The 25593-nt window shown below is 43.3% G+C and overlaps 1 protein-coding gene across 1 annotated transcript in view; it reads left to right on the top strand.

Annotated features, from left to right (window-relative positions):
- Positions 1–19107, top strand: part of LOC310772939 (E3 ubiquitin-protein ligase Midline-1-like) — a gene marked incomplete at its 3' end in the record, with an annotated part of 71604 nt that extends 52497 nt beyond the window's left edge. Inside the window, exons 5-11 of the mRNA XM_083632892.1 lie at positions 5043–5150; positions 7853–8001; positions 9383–9510; positions 11959–12102; positions 16166–16327; positions 17835–18042; positions 18759–19107. Of these exons, the coding sequence (XP_083489018.1) occupies positions 5043–5150; positions 7853–8001; positions 9383–9510; positions 11959–12102; positions 16166–16327; positions 17835–18042; positions 18759–19107 (1248 nt within the window). The remainder of the gene's footprint in view (positions 1–5042; positions 5151–7852; positions 8002–9382; positions 9511–11958; positions 12103–16165; positions 16328–17834; positions 18043–18758) is intronic.
- Between the last annotated feature and the right edge of the window lie 6486 nt (positions 19108–25593).

The raw sequence follows: 25593 nt of genomic DNA on the forward strand, positions 1-25593 counted from the left end.
GGCTGGCAACTGCGCATGTGTCGGAGGAAGCATGGTGCTAGTCTACGGCTCTCCCTAGATCGGCAGAGGGGGTAGAGCAACGACTGGTGTAGCGGGGGAAAATTGGCCAGGTGCAATTAAGGAACCACATCTAGCTGACAGGAAGAAAAAAAAGATTGTCAAGTAAAACATCTTGGTTGGGTTTAGGGAACAAAAGCAACTTATTTTGAGTTCGGCAAGTACAACAATGCAGTTGGATTTAGGCAACAAAAAGCAAGTTGATTGGGTTTCCGGTTCTGGTTTTGGTCGGGGTTTTCAACCAGCTGTCTCCTGACAAGAAAGTTGCATGTCAGGAGCAGTATGGGTCTGCCACTCCCACCCCTGCTCCCTAGTTTAACTTTGACCTACTCAAACATCAGACTGTCTTACGTTCAAGGTCCGACGTCATTAGACACATTAGACTGCCACGTTCATTATTTTTTAATTTCCGTGGATTCTACAGAAGAAACGTTAATCTGCCGACTGGGCTGCTAAAATGACGTGTGCACATTTGTACGTGTGTTGCATGTGTGTGTGTGCGTGCGTGCGTGCGTTCATGTGTGTGTGGCCATGTTAGCGAGCCATCACGCAAAGACGTTTTCTGTGCTGCAGGCCCACTTTTGATGGAGGAATTGTAAACACTGGTATATAAACATCTCCCACTTTGATCCTTGTGGTCGTTATACAGTACTGCAAGGACCAATAAAAGTACTAAACCCCCCCCATTCCTGAAATAAATAAATGATGCACCAGGGCAGGGCCAAAGAATACTTGACCTATTTGTTTCCTATCGTGCGTTATGGTCATTTCCTATAGTGCATTATGGTCATCGGCTGCACATACGGCACAGTTTTTACAACACGTTCTAAACCCCTCAAATAACTTGTGTGTGTGTGTGTAAGCAATCATATTGCATAGGTGCAACATCTGCAAACCTATCATCGAGCATCATATGAGCTTCAGTAAATGAAGGTGTTTGTTGGATGCGTGTTCACTTTGTTGTGAAGATGCAGCTGCCTGTGAGAGGTGAATGTGAGAAGAAGTGGAGGACCACAGCACTTAGAGTAGACAGGCAGCTTGCTGTGCTTCTCACGCAGCTTTCTGAATATTTTACACCAGGCTAATCCATTGCCATCATCTCCCTCTTCTGGAAATGGCTGCTGAGATTTGCTCAGATTCTTTGACATCTTTGAGACTCAACGTGTTCTGAAGGTTGAACGTTTTGTTTTTGGTTATGGCCCAGCACTTGGCCACAACAGGGTTTGAGAGAGGACACGTTGAGAGTGCGGTGTACGGAGGGAGGTACATGTTGGATGGTGAGAAAATAAAACGAAAACAAAATGTCATGAAAAACAAGTGAAGCGCTTATAGGGCAGAGAAGCAAGGAGTCTTCTCAGCAAGGCTGTATTGTCACTGTCAGGCTTTTAAAGGCTGGGAAAGGAAATGCAGCAAGGAGTCCTGGATGATGTGGCTCTCCATCTCTGCACACCATACTGTATAGCTGCCTGGACACAAACTAGCAAACAGTGTTGGCAGATACAGCTGCCCAAGCAAGTGCAGGTCTGTCCTCCTCACAGTACCTGAGAGTTACAGCAGATACAGCTGCCCAACAAGTGCAGGTCTGTCCTCCTCACAGTACCTGAGAGTTGTGTCCAATGCCAGAGGTTATGGAGGTGTTGGAGAAGGCGACTGGTCTTCTACATTACCATGCAGGCTAGCATCCAATTCGCCTGAGTCACTTTCTATCACCCTTGCCTTGTCCACCCTTGCCCACTTCACCACAGTGTCAGGCACCAGCATTCACTTTCAACTAGAAATATATACAGAATATATTACAGAAACAAGGCACTCTTCAAAATGTAGATACAGGCAGTAGCGTACTACCTTGTTTATGCTAATGACATTGTGGGTTATTATAGCTGTCATTAAATGATTCAGATAAAAAGCAAGATACAGCACTATTTCTAACTAGACATTTCAACAGCCCAAGTCTGGCACTCATGACATCATTGATGACATCAGCACTGATGACATCATCACTGTTTTAACAGCCCAAGTTTGGCACTGATGACATCACTGATGACATCATCACTGATGATCATCGTTATCCATTCCTGAATGAATGACGCACCCCAAAAAGCCTTCTCTTGACCACGTGCACTGCTGCGCACACAATAAAAAAACACTATGCTATTATTGTTGTTGGCAGTGGAAGAGTGGGAGAGTGTTCAGAGGGTTATTATAGCAGAAACTAGAGCTATAGGACAGTAACTCCCACATCTGTGATGTGACATCAGGCTGTTTAAACAGGCGGAGTGCACATTTGCAAATGCCACTGAATATGTTAAGCTTAAATCGAAGTTCCCTTCCTCTGTGGAAGGTTTAGTTGACGTGCCCTTCCAAAAGTTGTGTGTGTGTGAGAGTAGGTGTGTGTGTGTGTGTGTGTGTGTGTGTGTGTGTGTGTGTGTGTGCGTGTGTGTGTGTGTGCGTGTGTGTGTGTGTCAGGGAGTTTTAAATGAATCACTTAATGTTCCTGCCAGACTGTGAACTGCCACTCTAATCACATGCTCCAGAGGGATCTGCCCTACAGCCATTACATGCTCCACATCTTGACACGACACATGAGATGTCATGGTCGCAATCTCTGTGTGTGTGTGTGTGTGTGTGTGTGTGTGTGTGTGTGTGTGTGTGTGTGTGTGTGTGTGTGTGTGTGTGTGTGTGTGTGTGTGTGTGTGTGTGTGTGTGTGTGCGTGCGTGTGCGTGTGCGTGTGCATGTGCATGTGCGTGTGTGTCCAATCCATGCATGCTTGTGTGGGAGGTTGTTCCAGAGAGATTAGCAATATCTGAGGACGACAGACACCATTTTCATTGGCATCGAGTTCCTGAAAGACCATATTTGTGAAAATGTCAAAGAAAGCAATGAATTTTGGTTGGAGACTGAACGACAGCATTGATTTTATAGAGACTGGTGAAAGAGGAATTGAATAAGTCATTATGGGAGATGTCACGTCAGTCAAGGATTGCAAGGGGGCCAGTGCACATTCAAGCAAGGAGTTTGGGCTGTGGGAACATAGACACACACGCTCCCAAGGAAGATGTTTGGGTCCACAACATGAATTCTGCTTTGAGCTGATTTCACTCAACTTTATGAAACTGTGTGTTTCTAAATGAATGCAAACCGCAAACTAAACGACTGTTGTTGCATGTAGCGCATTCACCATGCCTTGACAAACCAAGTGTAATACCGGCAATTACAGTAGAAAATAGCACGATAAATAAGAGCAAGCAGGAGAAACAATTGAAGTTGACATTCCAGGCCACCCCAGAGCTCCAACACCGAGGCTGAAGAAACCAATTAACAGTGTTGAGAAGACAGATGCAACAGCTACTCTCCACAGCAGAGCTAAGACCTCACAGTATTATCCAGGGCCTGCTCAACATGTTTCACATATGAGCACTGTGAAGTAAACCAGGTGGCAACTTCTTTCTGTTGCCAACAAAATGCACATAAATGCTGTTGGCGGGGTGGGAGGGGGGGGGTATACAGAAGAACCCTGTCCAACCTTGGTTGGACTCTAGTGGATACCCGTGAAGTGAGGATATTTGAGGGAAATGAGGACATTTTGGGCAGTCCTGCACTTCCTCACACACCTTCAGAGGGCTGTTTGAAGGTTCAGACTTGGTTTGAACGGTTAGGTCAGAATTGGGCAGTGTTGGACAAGTTACTTACTCAAAATGTAATATACTACATATCACTAGTTACTGTAATTTGAATGTAATATGTTACTTTACAATATTACTGTAAGTTTAGAGTAACTCGTTACTTATCACACTACTTTTCCATTGCTTTCACCAAAATGACAGCAGTAGCAGAATGACATCGTCGCCCCGGAACCATCCCGACAAATAATTTCAACTGTCTTGAAGTCAGTGTAAACCGTCGAAAATTCTAAATGTTATCCTTTTCCTTTGTTATTGTCATCTATAGTGGTTATTTGCATAAAACAAACTATTTGATTAGGACATGATTGTATCTTTATTTAAAAGCATAATGCGTTGATAAAAAAAGGTACAGTAACTCAATTTGTAACTTTATTTGTTACTTGACAAAGTAACTGGTATGATATTACTGAAATCCTATTGGTAATAAGTTATATTACTGAGTTACTGCTAAAAGTAATATATTACATGTTACTTTTGTAATGAGTTACCCCCAACACTGGAATTGGGTTTTGGTTCAGGTTAGCTAGGGTTAGGCATTTAGTTGTGATGGTTAAGGCTAGGGTTAGCGGAATGCATTATGTTGATGAATGTCCTCCTCACTAAGATAGCTGTGCAAACGTGTGTGTGTGTGTGTGTCTGTGTGTCTGTGTGCAATCTCTCGTTGGCTTGGCAACACTTACAGCAGTCCTCCCTTTCATGGCTCCCTCTGCTATCGCTTTGCCTCAGCAAGAAAGCACTTTACAAGGTGCTGAAAGGACCCGCAAGGAAATGAACACAATGAGAGATTACGTTGGTTACATTATGTTGGAACGCACAGGCTTCAAATTGGACTTGGCCATACTTTTATAGCCTGTTTGAATTGTACCATTTCCAACTGTAAATCCTAAACAGAGTGGAGGGGAATGGCATTTTTCTTGGCTTCTAAACCTGGTTGTAGCATCAGCGGCACACCTTCCAGGTAAATTAAGTCATAATTATATTATGACTTAATTTCCCTCATGTGCTTCATGCCAAGCACCTTGATTTCTGTTTCTTTTTTTTACACAGATAGAGTCAGGTCAGCATGTGGTTGCATTTTCTCTGAGTTTGAAATGTGGTATGGAGGTCAAGTGTGTTGTGAAGGTGTGTGTTGTGTTCATGCCAAATGGCTCAAAGGGGGACAGTGGGGGTTTTCTAAACACAGGGTGGCAGAGGCAGAGTAGGGTGGTCTGCCCCTGCCATCCTGCATTTTGGAAATGTGCATAATGTGGTCGCAGCTATTGAGAATGTGCGCTTGTTCATCGAATGCGTTTGCTTCTCAGGTGAATGCGTCCCGCCAGGAGGGCAAGCTGTTAGAGGAGTGCGATGTTCTCATTGAGATCATTCAGCAGAGGAGGCAGATCATTGGCACCAAGATCAAGGAGGGGAAGGTAAGGTCAACACATGCAGGGGGGCCCCTTTATTACCCTCTGCTGTTTTTTGTTTTTGTTTTTTTACATTTCCCCTGGCTTCATATAGACCCTCCTACTTTTCCTTACCTCTGAATGCTGCAAAGTGTATTTATTTGTTAGTACTTTAGTCATGGTGAATTAACTTGTTAATACTAATTAATTTGTGGCCGGTTTTTAAAGCTCCCATAGCAGCGCTTGTCATTCCCTTCTCTTACACAAGAAAACAGCACAGGTCTAATGCTGTGTGTGTGTGTGTGTGTGTGTGTGTGTGTGTGTGTGTGTGTGTGTGTGTGTGTGTGTGTGTGTGTGTGTGTGTGTGTGTGTGTGTGTGTGCGTGCGTGCGTGCGTGCGTGCGTGCGTGCGTGCGTGCGTGTGTGTGTGAGTGTGTGTGCGCGCACGTTTGCGTGTGTGCGCGCGTGTGTCATGGCAAAATGCGGTCTTGGAGACACCTGTTGTAGTGAGAACTCCCACAGAAGCAGTTTTGAGTACTTTGCCAGGTGTCTGTGGTCAGATTGTGTTTGTGTGATAGCGTCAAAACTGTGCAAGATGCAGTCACGAAACGTTACAGGCGTGTAGTTGACATCAAAATGAAGGCCGAATTCCAAAATGGGCGTCATACGAGCAAGGGCCGACCCACACACATTGCAAATGTGATTCAGAGGGAAATCAATAATGCCTCGAGTAGGAGATTACACTAAGTGCTTCACTCTTCAGTTATAAAACACTACATTAGCTCCATTATCTCACTCCTGTCACACATTTTGAACCAACCCTCAGCTCACCATCACCAGCTCGCCAAATGCCCTCACGCAAACAAGCTATAGAGAGGCAAAGTGACCGCCTACTTCCTGCTGCAGCACTGTACCAGAGATTTTCATCCGCCATTTATTTTCCCACAGACATTTCGTAAAATGCTTATAAATATAGTTTTGCTTCGTCAAGCCAAACGGTCCAGCTATGTTTAGAATCGGGAGAGACCATAGAACATTTCACTCAGACCAACGACAACAAAAACTACATCGAAAAAATATTTTCTTTAAATCCGCAATTCTTTTACGTTTTGGTCCGAGTGAAATGTTATGTGGTCTCTCTTGTTTCTAAATATATCTGAACCGTTTGGTTTGAACAAGTAAAACTATTTTTATAAGCATTTTACGAAATGTCTATGGGAAAATAAATTGTGGATGAAAATCTCTGGTACAGTGTTGAAGCAGGAAGTAGGCGGTCACTTTGCCTCTATAAGGCCGGAAAGTGCAACTCAGTACAATTAGCAGCGGAGGTTGACTGACTTATGACACCGTTAGGCTACTAAAGCCCTTGTTCAAGCACATGACAGCCATCTTGTGTCTGATTTCACATCAGTATGTTCTTCTTTTGAGGCAGAATTTGTTCATGGGCGTGGAACATTTCAATGGAGTTGAATGGAGATTAGGTCGTTTGGGGTTCTGTATAGTTAAAGCTGCTGATGATGAAATGTCCCTTCAACTTCAATCCAGCCAACGAGCTCAATCCGTCTGTTTAAATCTCTGTAGATACAGGGAGAGGTTAGGTTAGGTTAGGCTCTGTAGATACGGGGAGAGGTTAGGTTAGGTTAGGTTCTGTAGATACGGGGAGAGGTTAGGTTAGGTTAGGCTCTGTAGATACGGGGAGAGGTTAGGTTAGGTTAGGTTCTGTAGATACGGGGAGAGGTTAGGTTAGGTTAGGTTAGGTTAGGTTAGGTTAGGTTAGGTTCTGTAGATACGGGGAGAGGTTAGGTTAGGTTAGGTTCTCTAGATACGGGGAGAGGGAATGAAAGAGTGAAGAGAGGAGAAGTAGGATGCATAGATAAGCTCAGACCATTCAGTATTAGCAATGACCTGGGTGTCATTTAATGGTTTTTAATTCAAACGTCTTCCATGCCATTGGTCTGCCTCTCTGTCACTCTTCCTCTCCTTCCATTCCACCTTTCTTCTGGAGAAACTGATGCTGGCAGTCCGTAGAAAAGTGAACTGTTGTATTTTTATATTTGATCCATTTAGGTCACACATTTACAAGCGAACCAGGGCTTGTCAAACTGACTCACAACGCAAATGACTAGTATGAAATCTCTCAACAGCCATCTCCTTACCATAAAAGCTTCTGAGGTTCTTCCCTGTAGCTGGCATGGATTATGTTCTCACTCTGGACCATAAATCACACATACATCTTTATGGGTCAGTCCCCTGGACAGAGGAGCAAGACCTGCATGTTCATGTGGTCTCAGCACGATTGTTCCGTCCACACCCAGGTTTGAATGGTGTTGTTCTCACCTTCCAAAATTAACCAAGCTAAATGCTCCAGTGTTAGTCTCAAACTCTGTGTCCTCTCTCCTCCATTCTCTCCACACACAGAGGCTCAGTCTCAATACTCTGTGTCCTCTCTCCTCCATTCTCTCCACACACAGAGGCTCAGTCTCAATACTCTGTGTCCTCTCTCCTCCATTCTCTCCACACACAGAGGCTCAGTCTCAATACTCTGTGTCCTCTCTCCTCCATTCTCTCCACACACAGAGGCTCAGTCTCAATACTCTGTGTCCTCTCTCCTCCATTCTCTCCACACACAGAGGCTCAGTCTCAATACTCTGTGTCCTCTCTCCTCCATTCTCTCCACACACAGAGGCTCAGTCTCAATACTCTGTGTCCTCTCTCCTCCATTCTCTGCAGACACACAGGATCAGGAAGCTCACCCAGCAGATCTCCAACTGCAAGCAGTGCATCGAGCGCTCCTCTGCCCTCATCACGCAGGCCGACCAGACGCTGAAAGAGTCGGACCACGCTCGCTTCCTGCAGACCGCCAAGGGCATCACAGAGAGGTCAGAGAGTGCGCACGCTGAGGCCGGCTAGACCGGCCAAATTATTCACGCTGACAAACTGCGGTAGTCTGACTTGACAGCATGGGCTAGCGCTGTGCGAGAGGTCAAAGAGCACAAACACAGATGTGCAGAAATGGTTGGAATTTGACTTTCCTAGCAGCAAGGACAATATGGAGGGATTTCTTCCACGATTTAGACTATTCTTACTCTGCTCCATGCCTAAGGATGAATTATGACTAATTGATTTGGAAATTATTTTAGTGCAAAATAAATGCAGTTGCCCCAATCAGATTCTAATCAAAGTCTTTCAAGTGAACTATTTGAATACCTGTGTGCAGTGTACAGGGCTGTGCAGACGAGCTGTGGCCAAACACAATTTCTGCTCACTCACTCAGTTCACTCACGTATGTAATCACATCACTCACTCACATCACTCACTCACGCACGCACGCACGCACGCACGCACGCACACACACACACACACACATAGAGAGAGACTAATAGTTCTGATACCCGTTGGAACGCACAATCATTGGAGCACATAATCACTGCCCATTTAGCCTTGCTGTTGCCATGCAGCCTCTCATCTCTCTCCCCAGAGGGTTTTCATCGTCCACTTCCCTGGCTGATTCCAACTCCGCTCAGGTGTGCTCCTCCACTCAGGTGTACTCCACCATTAGCTAATGAATGGAGCTCTTCATGGTGCTGAACATGTTTTGACTCATTTTGGCCACTAATGAGCCATTTTTGCCCATTTAGTCGGCCCTAATTACCTAATCCAAAAGTCCAGCTCTGTTAGGTCACCTGCAGGGGTGTTCTTTATACTTCCTGAAAGATTCAGCGCAATCACACGTAAAATGGCATAGCTGTGGCTGAACACAACACAACACAACACAACACACACACATACACACACACACACACACAGACTTTGAATTCTTATTATAGGATGAGACTGTGAAGCTTCTTAGGGGCCAGCCACACCAAGCTGATAATCAGCCATTGGTAATGTCTGGGCTGTCGGTGAGCATCTGTCGCCCTAGTCTTTGCGGCGTGTCCTACAATGGGCCTTTTTCACAGTCGCCATTTTGTGTCTAAAAGGCAGGGTAAACACAGGTGCAAGCAACTCTCTAATTAGGGCTCCAGCACTGGAACAACTGGAAGTTGGAAACCCTAATCAATGTTTTGGTGCAGCTGTGCTACTTCCTGCATTTTAGACACAAAATGGCTGCTGTGATCTATCAGACAAAACTTGATCCAAAAAAAGTGCAGATAAAAAAAAAGGTGCAACTACTGCTTGTTCTCTTCATCTCAACACATGCAGCGATTGTATGAAAGTCTGAAAATGAAAACTTTGCATGTTGGTTGCTACTGGCTCTAGGGTTTCCATGGCGACTGCATCGACCCAAGTGCTCATCCCAGAGATCCACCTGACCGACACCTTCGACACCTTCGCCCTGGACTTCACCAGGGAGAAGAAGCTGCTGGAGAACCTGGATTACCTCACCGGTGAGCTTCCACGTTCTAATCAGGGTCTTTTCTATTCGGAGGGATGTTCTTCATTTAACTGTTGGCCGCAGCCCAAAATAGGTGTTTCAACCCGATTCCGGTGAAAACACGTCACAAGTACAAGGAAACTTTAATGTATTTGATGCTGGGACACAATGAATTTGATCAATAGAGAGCCGCAGGGATGACGTATTTTTGTAGGCAGAATGCGGAAGTCCCGAACTTCCTGGTTCTTCACTGTTTCTGTCTATGGGATTTTTGAATGGGTTTTTGCCGCGATGCTTCAAATACGGTCTCTGGGCAACGCAAGATTAATCAAATGCGAACCAGAGTTCCGTCGGATAATCTTCACACATGAGGACCACTTTCATGAGTTTTGTAGCGTAAATGCGAGCCCTAGAAATAAATTGCTCGAGCTAAGCTAATCCAGAACTACACACTGTCGCATAGGCTTCCACGTCACGTCAGCACTCAACCGGACTGTTGTTGATGTGTGCACTGATTACCCCGGGCTGAACGGGCTGAACCAGGTGAGGGAAAGAGAATTTCCGTGTTCGTCCTTTGAGGTGGTGACGTTATTGACGTATATATCCCCATCAACTCAAAAGTGTAGTCTCATTTAGCCGTTTGCTAGCTAGCCGTCCTTTTAACGGCACGTAAAAGCTTCAAAACTCGTAAAAGTGGTCCTCGTGTGTGAAGATGATATTACTAAACACTGGTTCGCGTTTGATTAAGCCAGCGTTGCCCAGAGAGATTATTAGAAGCATCGCGCCAAAAACCCATTCAAAACTCCCATAGGCGAAAACTGTGAAGAACCAGGGCTGTTAGCATCGATGATTTCCGGACTCGTTACTGCGGCTCTCTATGGGGGGAGGGGGGGTTGTAAAATGCTGAGTTTTGAAGGATCCAATATTGTTACCTTATGATTCTATTAGAGTTTGAAATTGAGATGTGATTCCTTTGAAAAAGTTAAAAAATACTGTGCACAAGTGGTAGCAGATGATCGAAAAGAAAACGCATTGTTTCTGTCTGTGACCTTCATCAGTCAAGCGGTGGAAATTTCTGACATAAATCTACGATGTCCTATTTGCATGGCGCCATCAAAATGTACACCGCGTGAATTATGAGCGCATCTGGGGCACACAAAAAACAAGGCAGAGGGAATCTGAAGGTCTGTGAAAATGGCCGTCTCTTGTTTACTCCTTGTGATGCGAAAGGGCTCCGCTGGCGGGCCTTTCTCACTAAGTGAATCACTCTGACTCACTGCACTGTGGGCAGCCACTCAGGAGAGAAGGCTATAGAGCAGGAGGGAGAGAGAGAGAGAGAGAGAGAGAGAGAGAGTGAGGGAGAGAGTGAGGGAGGGAGATAGAGAGAGAAGGGCGGGGGAGAGACGGACGGACGGATGGGTAAAGAGAGAGGAAGTGGCTTTACAATCAATTTAAAGTGTGGCTTTGCATCTTACCTTGCGCTCCTCTATGATCTTTTACCACAGAGGTTTCACTTTATTCTTTTATATATACAGAACATACAGTAGCATAGGAGGCTACATGCCATTAGTACAGTAGATGATCAGCAAACAAATAGTTTTGAGTCTGACAAACCATCTCACTGTGCATACTATTAGAGAAATACACTGGCTTTTTGGCAAATAAGCTCTTTAATCAACATACCATTGTAGCAGTGCTAAACTAATAAGATACAAGTGCTTCATTAAGTAGATTAGCCAATACAAATACCAATCCAAGGCAAGCAAAGCACTACTCAAGTTACTACTCACTCATGCAGCTGCACATTGGCCCACAGTAAAACAATTGTAGAGACAAATGCATCAATTGTATTACATTTTATCAGACTTTCCACTAACCGTCGATGACTAACAACCGTCATAAAAAGATAAATAATAACGAAACAGAAAATAGGCTACATAACATAGGCCAGAAGACCAGATTCAACTTTTTTTTTACTCTGACAAACAGCTTATTCAGAATAGTTTAACAGATCAAAACAACTTACAGTAGTTTTACTGAAAAAGAAGAATAGTAGGCTACGGCAGGTTAGCCTGCAAAGCCACGGCTCCTCCGGTGCACTGCCTTTGGACATCACAAGTAGCAGCATTTCCACATGTCTGGAGACATTTTTCCTCCCAATAGAAACATTTAAAAAGTGTTTCAACTTTCCAGAAGGCATCTGAGTGCTTAGGGGCATGGATTGATATTGACACAAATGCTATGGATAATGGATACTTCTTCTTCTTCTTCTTCTTCTTCTTCTTCTTCTTCTTCTTCTTCTTCTTCTTCTTATTTTGTGGATTTCAAAGGGAGTTTGAGTGTTGCATGTTCTGATCCAGAACACTGACAGTTTGTCAAATTTGTTCTCTGCCATTTTTCGGATATATTTGTATTTCTTCAATCCTTCATCTGACCTGCTGTCTGTGTCCGCTCCCTTCAGCTCCCAATGCTCCGGGCATACGGGAGGAGCTGTGCACGGCTTCGTACGACACCATCACCGTCCACTGGACGTCCGACGATGAATTCACCGTGGTTTCGTACGAGCTCCAGTACGCCATCTTCACCGGACAGGCCAACATTGCCAGTGAGTATCTGTGGCCGAGCGCAAACACCGGAATCTGTGAGGAAAATGAACAGATCTTCACAATTGTGCACATTCTGGACACAAGCGGATGCCTTAGGCACACATAATGTGCACACTTACAAAAGCACAAGTGCACTGCACAGTCAGCAATTTCTTTGGTTGAAAAGTCACAGTGCACAGCGCCATCCGGTTGCATTATTAACAGCTCGATGAAAAATCACAAAGCCCTGACACTCTGGAGGATACTGTACCCATGAATAAATGCACTTTTTAACTCGGTGGCTAAATTGAATTAAATTGAAGGAATTAAAATCAAACAAATCATTATAACCGAGTATGCTATATCAAACTGAAGGTCAAATCTTTCCCGAGAAGGAGTAAAATGTAACTTGAACATGCACTCCCAAACAGGATACATCTTTCTATAGTATAAACTAGAGCTACTGTATCTAAATCTAAATCTACATTCCAGAAAGGTAGAATATAAGTCAAGTCTACTCCTGAAGCTTAGAAGTGCCACATCTAGGCACATTTCATGGAGTAAGCAGCACTCAGCTTCACATTCGTCCAGTCACAGACTTGAGAGCTGTTCAGTACAATCTTGTTTTTTCTGCTGTTGGCCGTAGAGCAGCTTGCCTATAGAGCCACTTAGGATAAAGTGCTTAGTTTAATGACACTTTGACTGTCGTAATTTTTTTATTAAGATTAAAGACTTAGATTATTGTGAAGCAATCAAAAATAAACACAATCAAAACCAGACTCTTGCATATTAGTGCAGAGTCTGCAGATCAATACATACATACAGGGGACAAAAAAAAAACGAACTAACTGAAAACCACATAAAACTATGTGCTAAAATGGTGAATATTTAAATAAATCAGAGTATTTATTTAAAAGAAAAGAGAAAAAATGAAAAGGTGCATGTGTTGTGGCATAGTACATACATACATACATACATACATACATACATACATACATACATACAGTACATACATACATACATACATACATACATACATACATACTACATACATCATACATACATACATACATACATACATACATACATACATACTTATACATACATACATACATACATACATACATCATACATACATACATCATACATACATACATACATACATACATACATACATACATACATACAGTACATACATACATACATACATACATACATACATACATACTACATACATCATACATACATACATACATACATACATACATACATACATACATACTTATACATACATACATACATACATACATCATACATACATACATCATACATACATACATACATACATACATACATACATACATACATCATACATGCATACATACATACATACATACATACATCATACATGCATACATACATACATACATACATACATCATACATGCATACATACATACATACATACATACATACATCATACATGCATACATACATACATACATACATACATACATACATACATACAGTACATACATACATACATACATACATACATACATACTACATACATCATACATACATACATACATACATACATACATACATACATACATACATACTTATACATACATACATACATACATACATACATCATACATACATACATCATACATACATACATACATACATACATACATACATACATACATACATACATACATACATCATACATACATACATACATACATACATCATACATGCATACATACATACATCATACATACATACATACATACATACATCATACATGCATACATACATACATACATACATACATACATACATACATACATACATGTTGTACAGTGTAAGCTGGATTTCCTACAGTCAATGCAGTATTGGCTGACTCACAAATACCTAACACGACACGCACACTTTTCTATCTACTTTCTGTTTAATCTGCAAGTGTAAATAACCTTGCATTGCACTAAAAAAGTAGTATTCATATCAGCTTATTTACATTACATTATACAGGGAGACAGGCAGTACAAAAGCAATTTAGTTTGCAATAGGATGAAATAAATAATTAGAGGCATTAGCTCAATATTGATGTTTTGGACAGGTTTTGCTGATATGATGGCTTACACATTAGCTTAAGTAGTTAAGTAACATTTCACAGTTACAGTTTTACAGTTGGAGCTGACCCAAAATAATACAGTATGCAATGCCACTTTTGGCCAGCAGGTGTCACACTTGAACGCTACATTCATCATTGCTTTGGTCTGAATGAAAATGAACACACACACACACACACACACACACACACACACACACACACATACACACACACACACACACACACACACACACACACACACACACACACACACACACACACACACACACACACACCCATGCACACACAAATTGCATTCTGCATAATGGCCTCAAGGGGAGATGCTGGAGTGGAAAGCATTGGGCTTGAGGAGGCCAGTGTGGCACAGCAGTACTAAAGTGCCATACAGACAGACAGTACACACACGTGCAGCGCTGCAGCCAACGAGGTGTGAACCATTTCCTCTTGTGCTCATTCACGCCCACTCGCCAACGCTGTGAAGCTGCCTCCTGTTCGCCTTGCTGCAGGCTCCCAACACACCCCATCATGGAGTGCACTGTCCTCTCAAATGACTCTACTACTGTCCTCTCAAATGACTCTACTACTGTCCTCTCAAATGACTCTACTACTGTCCTCTCAAATGACTCTACTCCTGTCCTCTCAAATGACTCTACTCCTGTCCTCTCAAATGACTCTACTCCTGTCCACTCACTGTCCTCTCACATGACTCTACTCCTGTCCACTCACTGTCCTCTCAAATGACTCTACTCCTGTCCACTCACTGTCCTCTCAAATAACTCTACTCCTGTCCACTCACTGTCCTCTCAAATAACTCTACTCCTGTCCACTCACTGTCCTCTCAAATGACTCTACTCCTGTCCACTCACTGTCCTCTCAAATGACTCTACTCCTGTCCACTCACTGTCCTCTCAAATGACTCTACTCCTGTCCACTCGCTGTCCTCTCAAATTAATCTACTCCTGTCCACTCACTGTCCTCTCAAATAACTCTACTCCTGTCCACTCACTGTCCTCTCAAATAACTCTACTCCTGTCCACTCACTGTCCTCTCAAATAACTCTACTCCTGTCCACTCACTGTCCTCTCAAATTACTCTACTCCTGTCCACTCACTGTCCTCTCAAATAACTCTACTCCTGTCCACTCACTGTCCTCTCAAATGACTCTACTCCTGTCCACTCACTGTCCTCTCAAATGAATCTACTCCTGTCCACTCGCTGTCCTCTCAAATGAATCTACTCCTGTCCACTCACTGTCCTCTCAAATGACTCTACTCCTGTCCACTCACTGTCCTCCTCAAATAACTCTACTCCTGTCCACTCACTGTCCTCTCAAATGACTTTACTCCTGTCCACTCACTGTCCTCTCAAATAACTCTACTCCTGTCCACTCACTGTCCTCTCAAATGACTCTACTCCTGTCCACTCACTGTCCTCTCAAATGACTCTACTCCTGTCCACTCACTGTCCTCTCAAATGACTCTACTCCTGTCCACTCTAGGAAACTGTGAGGAGGAAAGCTCATATTGCTTTTTGATATTTTTTTCCTTCTTCAGAATGACGAATCAGCATGACGTCACAACAACAACAAATCCCCCAGAAATGCGGAAGCCCGCAGCAGTTAACTAGTATGAGTTGTGTCAAACAATATGTTAATATCTCAAAAATTATACATGGCATCGCTTCTATTTTGACATTCTGAGTGAGAGCAGAAGTAGCTCAAGGCTGGCTCCATAGGATCCCATTGCCGTTTTCCCCTTTTCCCCCAGTGACGCGGTTTGTTTACCAAAATGCTGCTCAGCTGATATTGAAAATGGCACTTTCCCCCCAGACATTGTTTTTTTTTAATGACTATTCATCCATTGGGAGCAGCATGCAGTGTATTAAGTGCTCTCTCTGTATCTCTCTCTCTCTCTCTTCTCTCCCTCCTTTTCCCTCTCCTCCCAGGTCTGTGCAACTCGTTGGACAGCTGGATGATTGTGCCCAACATCAAGCAGAACCACTATACGGTGCATGGACTGCAGAGTGGCACCAAATACATCTTTGTTGTCAAGGCCATTAACCAAGCGGGCAGCAGAAGCAGTGAACCAGGGACTCTGAAGACCAACAGTAAGACGACTGACTGGGAATGAACACTCCATGCTGTCTGCATGGTAGCACATTCACACACAGGAGTGTCAAAACACATTTTAACGCAGGTCAAAAATGTGGGGGCGTCTGTCTGTCTGTCTGGGTAGTGTAGAGCAGTGTTTCTCAAACTTTTTCAGACCAAGGACCACTTAAACCAATGAAAAAAACTCGGGAACCACCTAACTCCCAAAACATCCCCAAAAACAATAGGCCAAATTACAGGCTAATTAAATGACAAATAGCAGTACAATTAATCACATTTTTGGCTTCCCACAATTATGAAAACCGATGTAAAAAATATATATGTAATTTATTTTAGTTAGTCGATTTACTTTTTTTTTTTTTTTTTTACATTTATTTCCCCTGTTCAGTTCAAATATTTTCAAAGTTCAAAGAAAGTTTTTTCAAGTTCAATAAATGCACAATGTTGCCAAAGTCAAATAGGCTATCTTTTGCCATCTTCAAGTTGCATTCATTGATGTTTTTGTGTTCAAATAAGTGTTAAATGACTCTATATCTGAAATATAGTGTTTGGTCAGTAACTTGGAACTCCCAACCACCCGCTGTACTCTGTCTCTCTCCTGTACCCTGCAGGCAGAGTGGACGTATCTCCGCAACTGTACGTCGTAGAGAGTCAGGGGTGGTGGGGTTGGATTCGGGATGAAAAAATACATATACTGTAGTCCTTTACACGCATTGTGATCTGACCTTGAGTTTCCCATAAAATGTAAACATTTATCTGATTGGATAGTGGGAGGTAAAAAAAAAGGAAAAAAATATAAATCTACTCGCGGACCACTAGGGGGCACCCGCGGACCACCAGTGGACCACTGTTTGAGAAACACTGGTGTAGAGGGAAAAGCACTCCCCTACCACCACGGAGACCCGGGTTCAATTCTCTATAGTGATACTTCCGGCTTGGACGTTCCTACAGACAGACCCGTGTCTGCGGGGGGGAAGCCGTGGGGGATGAGTCCTGGTTGCTGCACTAGTGCCTCGATCCTCTGGTCGGTTAGGCCGTCTGTTTGGGGGGAGGGAAGTCGGGGGAAATAGCGTGATCCTCCCACACGCTACGTCCTGCCGGTAAAACTCCTCGCTGTCAGGTGACAAGAAGCGGCTGGTGACTGCACAGGAAGGACTTGTGCTAGTCTACAACTCTCCACAGATTGGCAGAGGGGGTGGAGCAACTACCAGGACGGCAGGGGGAATTGTCCAAGTACAATTGGCAAGAAAACGTTCTGCCACAATCTGCCACAAACAATCTGCCATAAAAAAATATAATAATAATAATAATAATAATAATAATAATAATAATAATAAATCAATGTGTAAATATGAAAGTTAATCAACAGAAAATGAATGTGTCATTATTTAATGAATGCTGACTCGTTTCTTGTATAGGCCTATCTCCGTACATCTCCATTAGCAGGTCAACTCTGTCTTGTGCGACGAGCTCCAAATGGTTTTCTCCTGCCTTCCCCACCAGGCCAACCCTTCAAGCTGGAGCCCAAGTCGGCCCACAGGAAGCTGAAGATCTCGCACGATAACCTGACGGTGGAGCGGGACGAGACCACGTCCAAGAAAGGCCACAGCCAGGAGCGCTTCAGCAGCCAGAGCAGCTACGGCGTGGTGGGAAACGTCTTCATCGACAGCGGCCGACACTACTGGGAGGCCTTGATCGGAGGCAGCACATGGTGAGCTTTATGGACCGGCACAGAGAAGTGTAGAACGGAACAGAGAGGAGCACTGCAGGAAATGTCCATCCTAACAAGTTATTTTGTGTAGTATTGAATCGAAAGAAATCTTCGTATTCTTTAAAAGAGTGATTTGTTTTCTGTTGTTTGAAGAACATTCTCGAAGGAGGTGAAACTGCATTAGAAAAAAGTGGCAATATCTTGAAACAAGCAAGTTCACGCCAAAGTGAATTCTAGTAGTACCAAGTATCGAGATTCGAGATCGAGGCGAATCTCTACCCTCTCTTGACATGTTTAAAAAGATTTAAAAATCTGTTTTTACAGAACAATGTCATTGCGGGTGACATGTGCCATTATGTTCCATGTTTCTTTTTAGCATCTAATCCTTGAATGTTTTGTGCTTGCTTGTTGTGTTTTGGTATGTATTTTGTGGTCTTATTTGTCCCTGTTTGTATTTTTATATCAAACCTTTTTATTGTTGCTGCCCATCTTGACCAGGACTCCCTGGCAGAAGAGATGTTGCATCTCAATGGGACCTTCCTGGTTAAATAAAGGATAAATAAAACAAATAAAAAATAAATATGATTCCCCCATTATAATTTCAGTAATTGTAATTGAGTTATTCAATTTGAAAAAGTAATTAGATTACTAGTTACTGCAAAAAGTAGTTTAGTTACATAGTTACTCCCAAGATAACAGAATCGTCCCCTTCCCAGGTATGCCGTGGGCATCGCCTACAAGTCAGCCCCGAAGCACGAGTGGATCGGCAAGAACTCCGCCTCCTGGGTGCTGTGCCGCTGCAACAACTCGTGGGTGGTCCGCCACAACAGCAAGGAGCTGGCCATCGAGCCCTCGCCCCACCTGCGCCGCGTGGGCATCCTGCTGGACTACGACGCCGGGCAGCTGGCCTTCTACGACGCCGTGGGCTCGCAGCACCTCCACACCTTCCACGTCTCCTTCGTCCAGCCCGTGTGTCCCGTGTTCAACGTGTGGAACAAGTGTCTGACGGTTCTCACCGGGCTGCCCATCCCCGACCACCTGGAGGGACTGGAGCCCCATAGCTAAAAACTGTGTCTGGAACGGATCGGCCTCAACTGGGTCCCCGACCGTGCTCAAGCTGCACTAGGCAAGAGTCTTATGTAAAAGAAATGGACCCGTCTTACCAGATTAAATCATGACGTAGGACAGAGAAGACCATCCCATCCTCTTGAATTGAGACCCTGTCGATTCACTCTGTCTATATTAAACTCTGTTGTTGGGTGTCGCCCACAGAGAGCGACAAATCGAAACTTAAGGGCGAAATACAAGCGGTCTCAGCGAGTGGCTGCACCATCTAGAGAAAGCTGGACTCACCAAGTTACATCTTTTATCTTTGCCGTCCCTTTGGTATGAAATGATCACAGACCGGCTGAGTTGGCGTACTTTGTGTGGTTTACTGATCTCACGTGACATGCTTCTGGGGTTAGGGCTTAGTCCACCAAATTCTAACACTTCCCTCTTGCCAACGTGCAAAGTTGCCTAGCAGCTTTAAAGCCCAAAGATTTAAGAATCAATGCCTGGAGCATGATTTCATGAAGTTTCTCAAAGTTGGAGTGATTTCAGGTTAGTGATCCGGTCCCTGGTTACAATAAGCAGTCCAGGTGGACGACTCAAATCCCAAACTGAACCAGACTAGACCAGGACAAATTTCACACTGGCTCGAACCTCTACCCACTCCAAGGCCCTTGGGGCCATGGCAGACATAACTTGTACCAAGGCCACTAGGAAACAAGCCACAAATCAATTCCTGATTTGCTTTATACAATCACCTTATCAGATCTAGCACTTTGGAAAAAACCCTGAAAAAAAACACACACACACACACACACACAAACACACACACACACACACACACACACACACACACACACACACACACACACACACACACACACACACACAAACACAACCAATCACAGTTGGAAAGATCAGAATAATAGATGTATATTTCTGTAAATTCATAGCAATTATCCCTCATGCATCAAAAAGGAACCAAAGTAGCCATTGCTGTCTATTCTTTTTCTAAGTTAAAAAGATGCTGAATTATTTAAAAGATAAGCGAAAGAGGAAATAGCATTAAAATAGCATTAACTACAGAAGGTCCCGTAAATATAGATGACTTCCTTGTTTTTGCACATTGTTCATACTTTATTTATGGGGGTTTTAGGTAACGCAAGGGAAATCCAATTAATTTTGGTGCAATTAACATGAATGAATATTGGAAAGTATTGTGTTCTGTTTGAATTACTGTGTGTCAGGCAAATGGTTATGATTTTATGCGATACATAATGTGAGTTGTGTTACAGTTGTAACTCTAGGTTACTATAGGAACTAAGGGGTGAAGTGCACATCTAAGCATTTATATATATTATGTTTCTCATTTTTCTATGAGAAAATCATGTTTGTGTTGGTATGTCAATACCCCTGAACCGTGTATTTTTAACAGTGATCTTTGAATATTTCCATTTCAAAATTACTCACAGCTTTATTCTTCTTTTCCGCATGGGCATCTTTATCTTCTTCGGTTTTTATTTTAGTTTTTATGACAACACAGCTATGGTCAGGGTTTTGCCCTGGGACTTGTCGCACAATGATGATGTCATTAGGTTGCACCTCAATCTTCACCTCAGCCATCATACACAAAGGTCAAGACCCTGAAATTGAATCCTCTCAAAAGGGACATTATCGGACATTTCTATAACATTTAACATGTTACAACGACAGAAATGGCACTCAAACAGTGTAAATAGAATGATTTTGTTGTATTTTTCTCTTTTTTCTTATTTTTTTGTTTCAATACCAGGTACACTTCAATATTGTCTTCCATGAGTTGTTTGGGATAAACATATAATCTATTCTTAAATTGTATGTTTCATTATGTTTCATTGTATGTAATGCAAATATATGCGACATAATTTAATGTCTCCATTTGAACTTTATGACCATGGTGTTATATGTTATGTCTCTGTGGACACTTTTAAGGAAACGAGGATATGAGTGTGCATCATCGTGCAATTTTTCGGAGTTTGTCTGAGATAAGCATTTGAGAAGGTCAAAAAATAAAGAGGTGATCTATACTCTTTGGTTCAGCCATTTTTCTTTTTTTGGCCTCCTTTTTCATGTAAAGGTGTGCGTGTTCATCCCTTGAGGCAATTTATCGGTATGAGAATGTCAAGAGCCGTTTCCGTAAAGCAAATCAGGTTCAAATGTCAAGAGCCATTTCTTTCTGGGTGTGGTAGAAACCAAGAGCACTTTTGGGGGAATTTAAGATGTCTCAACATATCTATAAGTTTAGATGTGCGGGACTCCCAATTGGGGCAAGCGCAAACCCTTTAGACCACAGCACCATTTTCCATTGCCGCCCCCCACAAACACCACCCATATGCCCCTAGCCACTATACCCACCCCTCGAATCCCAACTCTGTATCACCTTCCTATCCCTATGCAAACCCCCCCAACAACAACACCGATTTACCCCTAACCACTAATCCTACCCACCCCTCAAATCTTGACTCTCTACCACCTTCCTATCCCTATTGTTGAACCCTAAGTTTGGACCTCAAGCTGTTGAGTTCACTCGAGTTCACTCGGGAGAATTTCCCATGGAAAAGGAAGTTGTTGAGTTTATCATGAGAACTTCCTGCACATCAGGGACTCTTCCTGATTTACCAGGAGTCATTGTTTTCACATGACAGGGTCCAGCGGGGTCGCACCAACCAACAAGAGTATTTAACTGAACCTCTTTGTTTGTAGTTCACAGGGCAGTGATGTGAACGGGCAAAGTGAGTTTACCCAGTGTTACACACAGCCAGGGCCGTAGCCAGGGGGGGGGGGGGGTGTGGACGATTCCAAGGGCCCTTGACTGACAGGGGCCCCAAATGGCCAAAATTTTCCGCCACGGCGGCATCCATGGGCCCGATGTGATATCCTTTCATGGGGCCCGAAATCCCTGGCTACGGCCCTGCACACAGCATACAAGCAACACAAACACAACTCCTCAAACATGGACGTGTGTGTGTGTCTGTATGTCTGTCTCTGTGTTATAATTCTGTCTATAGGCTATGCAAGAGTATATAATGTAGCATTGTGTAAGCTTCTCTGTTATCACCAAATGCACAGTAACAGCCATCAGTTACCCCCTTCCTATACTGTAGCTGCTCAGTGAGATATGGACACATTTATATGGTTTCTCTCCACAGTGCTTTTTGCCAGTTAATATATTTAATATATTGTGCCTATAATTCAGCCTGAGAAATATTCAGCACAATTGTGTGTATGTGTTTTCAACACACTGCCTCTTACAGGCCCTGCTGACCATTGCTGCAGTGTGATCCACCCACTTCAAACCAATCATATACAGTGCACTCCTCTTGTAGTGATCACCTTGGGACCGGCCAAATTGATCACTATAAGGCCATGTTCAGACTAGGAGGCCAAATCTGATTTGTGAACTTTAGTGACCTATTAATTACTTTATCCAGATTGGTTTTATGAGTCTGGACGCTCCAAGTCTGATTTGTGTCACTTGTCCCAAACCACATACAGTATGAAGGTAGTTTCCAATCTGCTTTCGACTGATGTGACTTCAGTGCGGACGTGCAGATCCACCAAATCTGATTTGAACGTCACTCGCAACTCGTCATCAAATGCTTCTGCGCAGGAAAACCACGTCACCAACGTACGTATTTATTGACGCCCATGTTGTTACCATAGCAACCCATGCAGATAGGCTGTTTAGGTCTGGACACATAGATCAGACTTGAGAATCAGATTTGTGGCAGTGCGGACACACTCCCAAATCAGATTTGGGAAACCAATCAAGATAATGATGATTAATGACTTTATCAGCTAATCAGATTTGCCTGTAATGTGAACATGGCCTAAGTGAATTATTTAAACAGCATAGGAATGATTTGGGACCACGCTTTTTGATCACTATACAGTAAGTGGTTGATCACTAACCGTGATCACTATAAGCGGATTGGGGGGATTATTGTGATTTTTTGCGTTGGGCGTGCCAACATTTTCTCTTAAGGCAAGTTCGCTCAAATGTAATCGCGAGCGATTCTGTCTGATATGCCAAACATCAGTAACACATTTCATTCTCACATTTCAAATCTACAGCGCCATCTACAGCTCACTCCATGCGACCAACATCGACTTCACAAAAGGAAGCAACAAAAGAAACAGCTTGAAAAGTCAAGCAGAAAAACAGAATCAACTGTTCCAAAAATGTGCCAAGCTCTCAGACAGTCACTCATGCAGAATGGAAATGAAAGCCAAATGGTTTAGAAAGAGCCAATGAGGTTCAGACAGGAGCCAAGGAGTCTCAAAGTCGTCTGTATAAAAGTATTTATCTTTGCAAAGAGGAGCAAACGTGTACATCCACAAGTGAAGTCACAGGTCTACACACAACCATTGACTGAAAAGCACAGATACAATGCAGAGGCCATTGACTGAGGTGTGAAAGCGAACCGGACCAAATGAAAATTGCAACAATGTTGCAACTTCACCCCCGAATCGCACCGAGTCCACCAGCTTATGTGAAAGCGACCTTAGTCTCTGACTGGTTCACCACCCTTGCTAATAGACTCATGAGAATATTTTCTATTCGCTATACCATAGGCTGTAATTATGGTGTGTCTGTACAAGACTAAAGGACTAAATTCAAAGGACTAAATTCATTAATTCATTGTGGTCATTCTGTAGTGTCAGGTTAGCTATGCCTTGAGGTTTGCTCGAATCATTCTCAAACAATATAATTCACTTTCTAAAATAAATAAATACATTTTACAGCCTCGAATTCTGACCTTTACGTCCAAGTTAATGCAATTAAAGCCAAGTTCAGCAGTCGAATGTGTTTACTGACTGACCCTCTTTCTGTTTCCATACAAGACTTTGCGTGGCATTTTCAAGCAATCGATAACTTAATGTGTTTTGGATTTTTTTTTTGCTGTTTGGCTGAAATGCACCACAAAGGTTGAAACCCCCTTTTATATTAACCTTTATAGGAAGGCGTTGCTGAGCGTGCATTCTGCTTTTCTGCACCACCCCGTTTCACTTACAGTATTGCATACCTTATATTCACACCTGGAGCTGCGATCACAATTTTCCACAGCAGCAACTGACCGCTAAGCAACTCCACAGCAGCAACTGACCGCTAAGCAACTCCACAGCAGCAACTGACCGCTAAGCAACTCCGCAGCAGCAAGTGGAGGTGTAGGTGCCTTTTGTCCCTGAAGGGCACCTTGACTGTACTTGGGGAGGGAGGATATACTCTTACCCATTCAATTGACCACCAAGCTTCCCCCCTGTGGCTGTAGGGATTTGAACCTGTGACCTTCCTTCGCATGCCCACTTTCCAGGTTATTCTGTGTGTGTGTGTGTGTGTGTGTGTGTGTGTGTGTGTGTGTGTGTGTGTGTGTGTGTGTGTGTGTGTGTGTTATGTTGTATATGAACTGTCTCTGACCTAACACATCAGCAGCATTCATGACTGAAGGCACATACATTAGTGGCTAATAGGTCACCATTGAATGCAAATGCAATGGCAACATTTTCAGACAAATGCAGAAAGGCAACAATAATAATAGCAATGAATGTGAAGCGACTGGAAAAGACAAATGGGACAGAGGCAAGAGAGGTACTGCACAAGCTGTGACCAGATATGTACACTACATTTCCAAAATGCACTTTCTGTGACGTCATCCACTCCATTGTGAACCCCACCCCCCCCCACTGCCGCAAGCTCCTACTGAAATCCAAGTGTGACATCATCCTCTCCATTGTGATGTCAGTCAGAGTGTGACATCATCCACTCCATTGTGATGTAATCCATTTCATTGAAATTGATTTTGTGGACCAACATGTTTTGTGGAACGGCCAACCAACCAACAGAGCGACTTATAGAGCTGGACCTGGACTGGTCACAGCAACAAAACAAAAACAAAAATTGAGTGGGAAGGGTGATTCTTCAACAATGATTACACTTGGATAAATTACAAGAAGTTGTGTATAGTTGATAGGTGCTTATCAGCTCTATCTATGGGTGGCTGCTGTGTGTGAAAGAGCCTTAGTTTGGATTCCGTATTCAGGGATATGAAAGTGAATTCTCTAAATGTCCAGCAGATGTCACTGTAGCGATTCAGAACACACTACACTGAAATGTAATTTGATTACAGATAGACAACCTACTGAACAAGTAGAACCTGGTGTGTGTGTGTGTGTGTGTGTGTGTGTGTGTGTGTGTGTGTGTGTGTGTGTGTGTGTGTGTGTGTGTGTGTGTGTGTGTGTGTGTGTGTGTGTGTGTGTGTGTGTGTGTGTGTGTGTGTGTGTGTGTGTGTGTGTGTGTGTGTGTGTGCATGAGGGTTTGTGTGTGTCCGGGCGCACATGTGTGCTTCTGAGAGGAAGACCAATCGGATCACTTAACAGTATTTCATGGCACTGAAACTAAAATTCATCTGCACCATTGTCCAGGTTGCTAGTCTAACCTTAGAGAGCAAAGGTTGGTCACAT

This window comes from Poromitra crassiceps, assembly GCF_964638095.1.
Source record: "Poromitra crassiceps genome assembly, chromosome: 3".
Lineage (NCBI taxonomy): Eukaryota > Metazoa > Chordata > Actinopteri > Beryciformes > Melamphaidae > Poromitra > Poromitra crassiceps.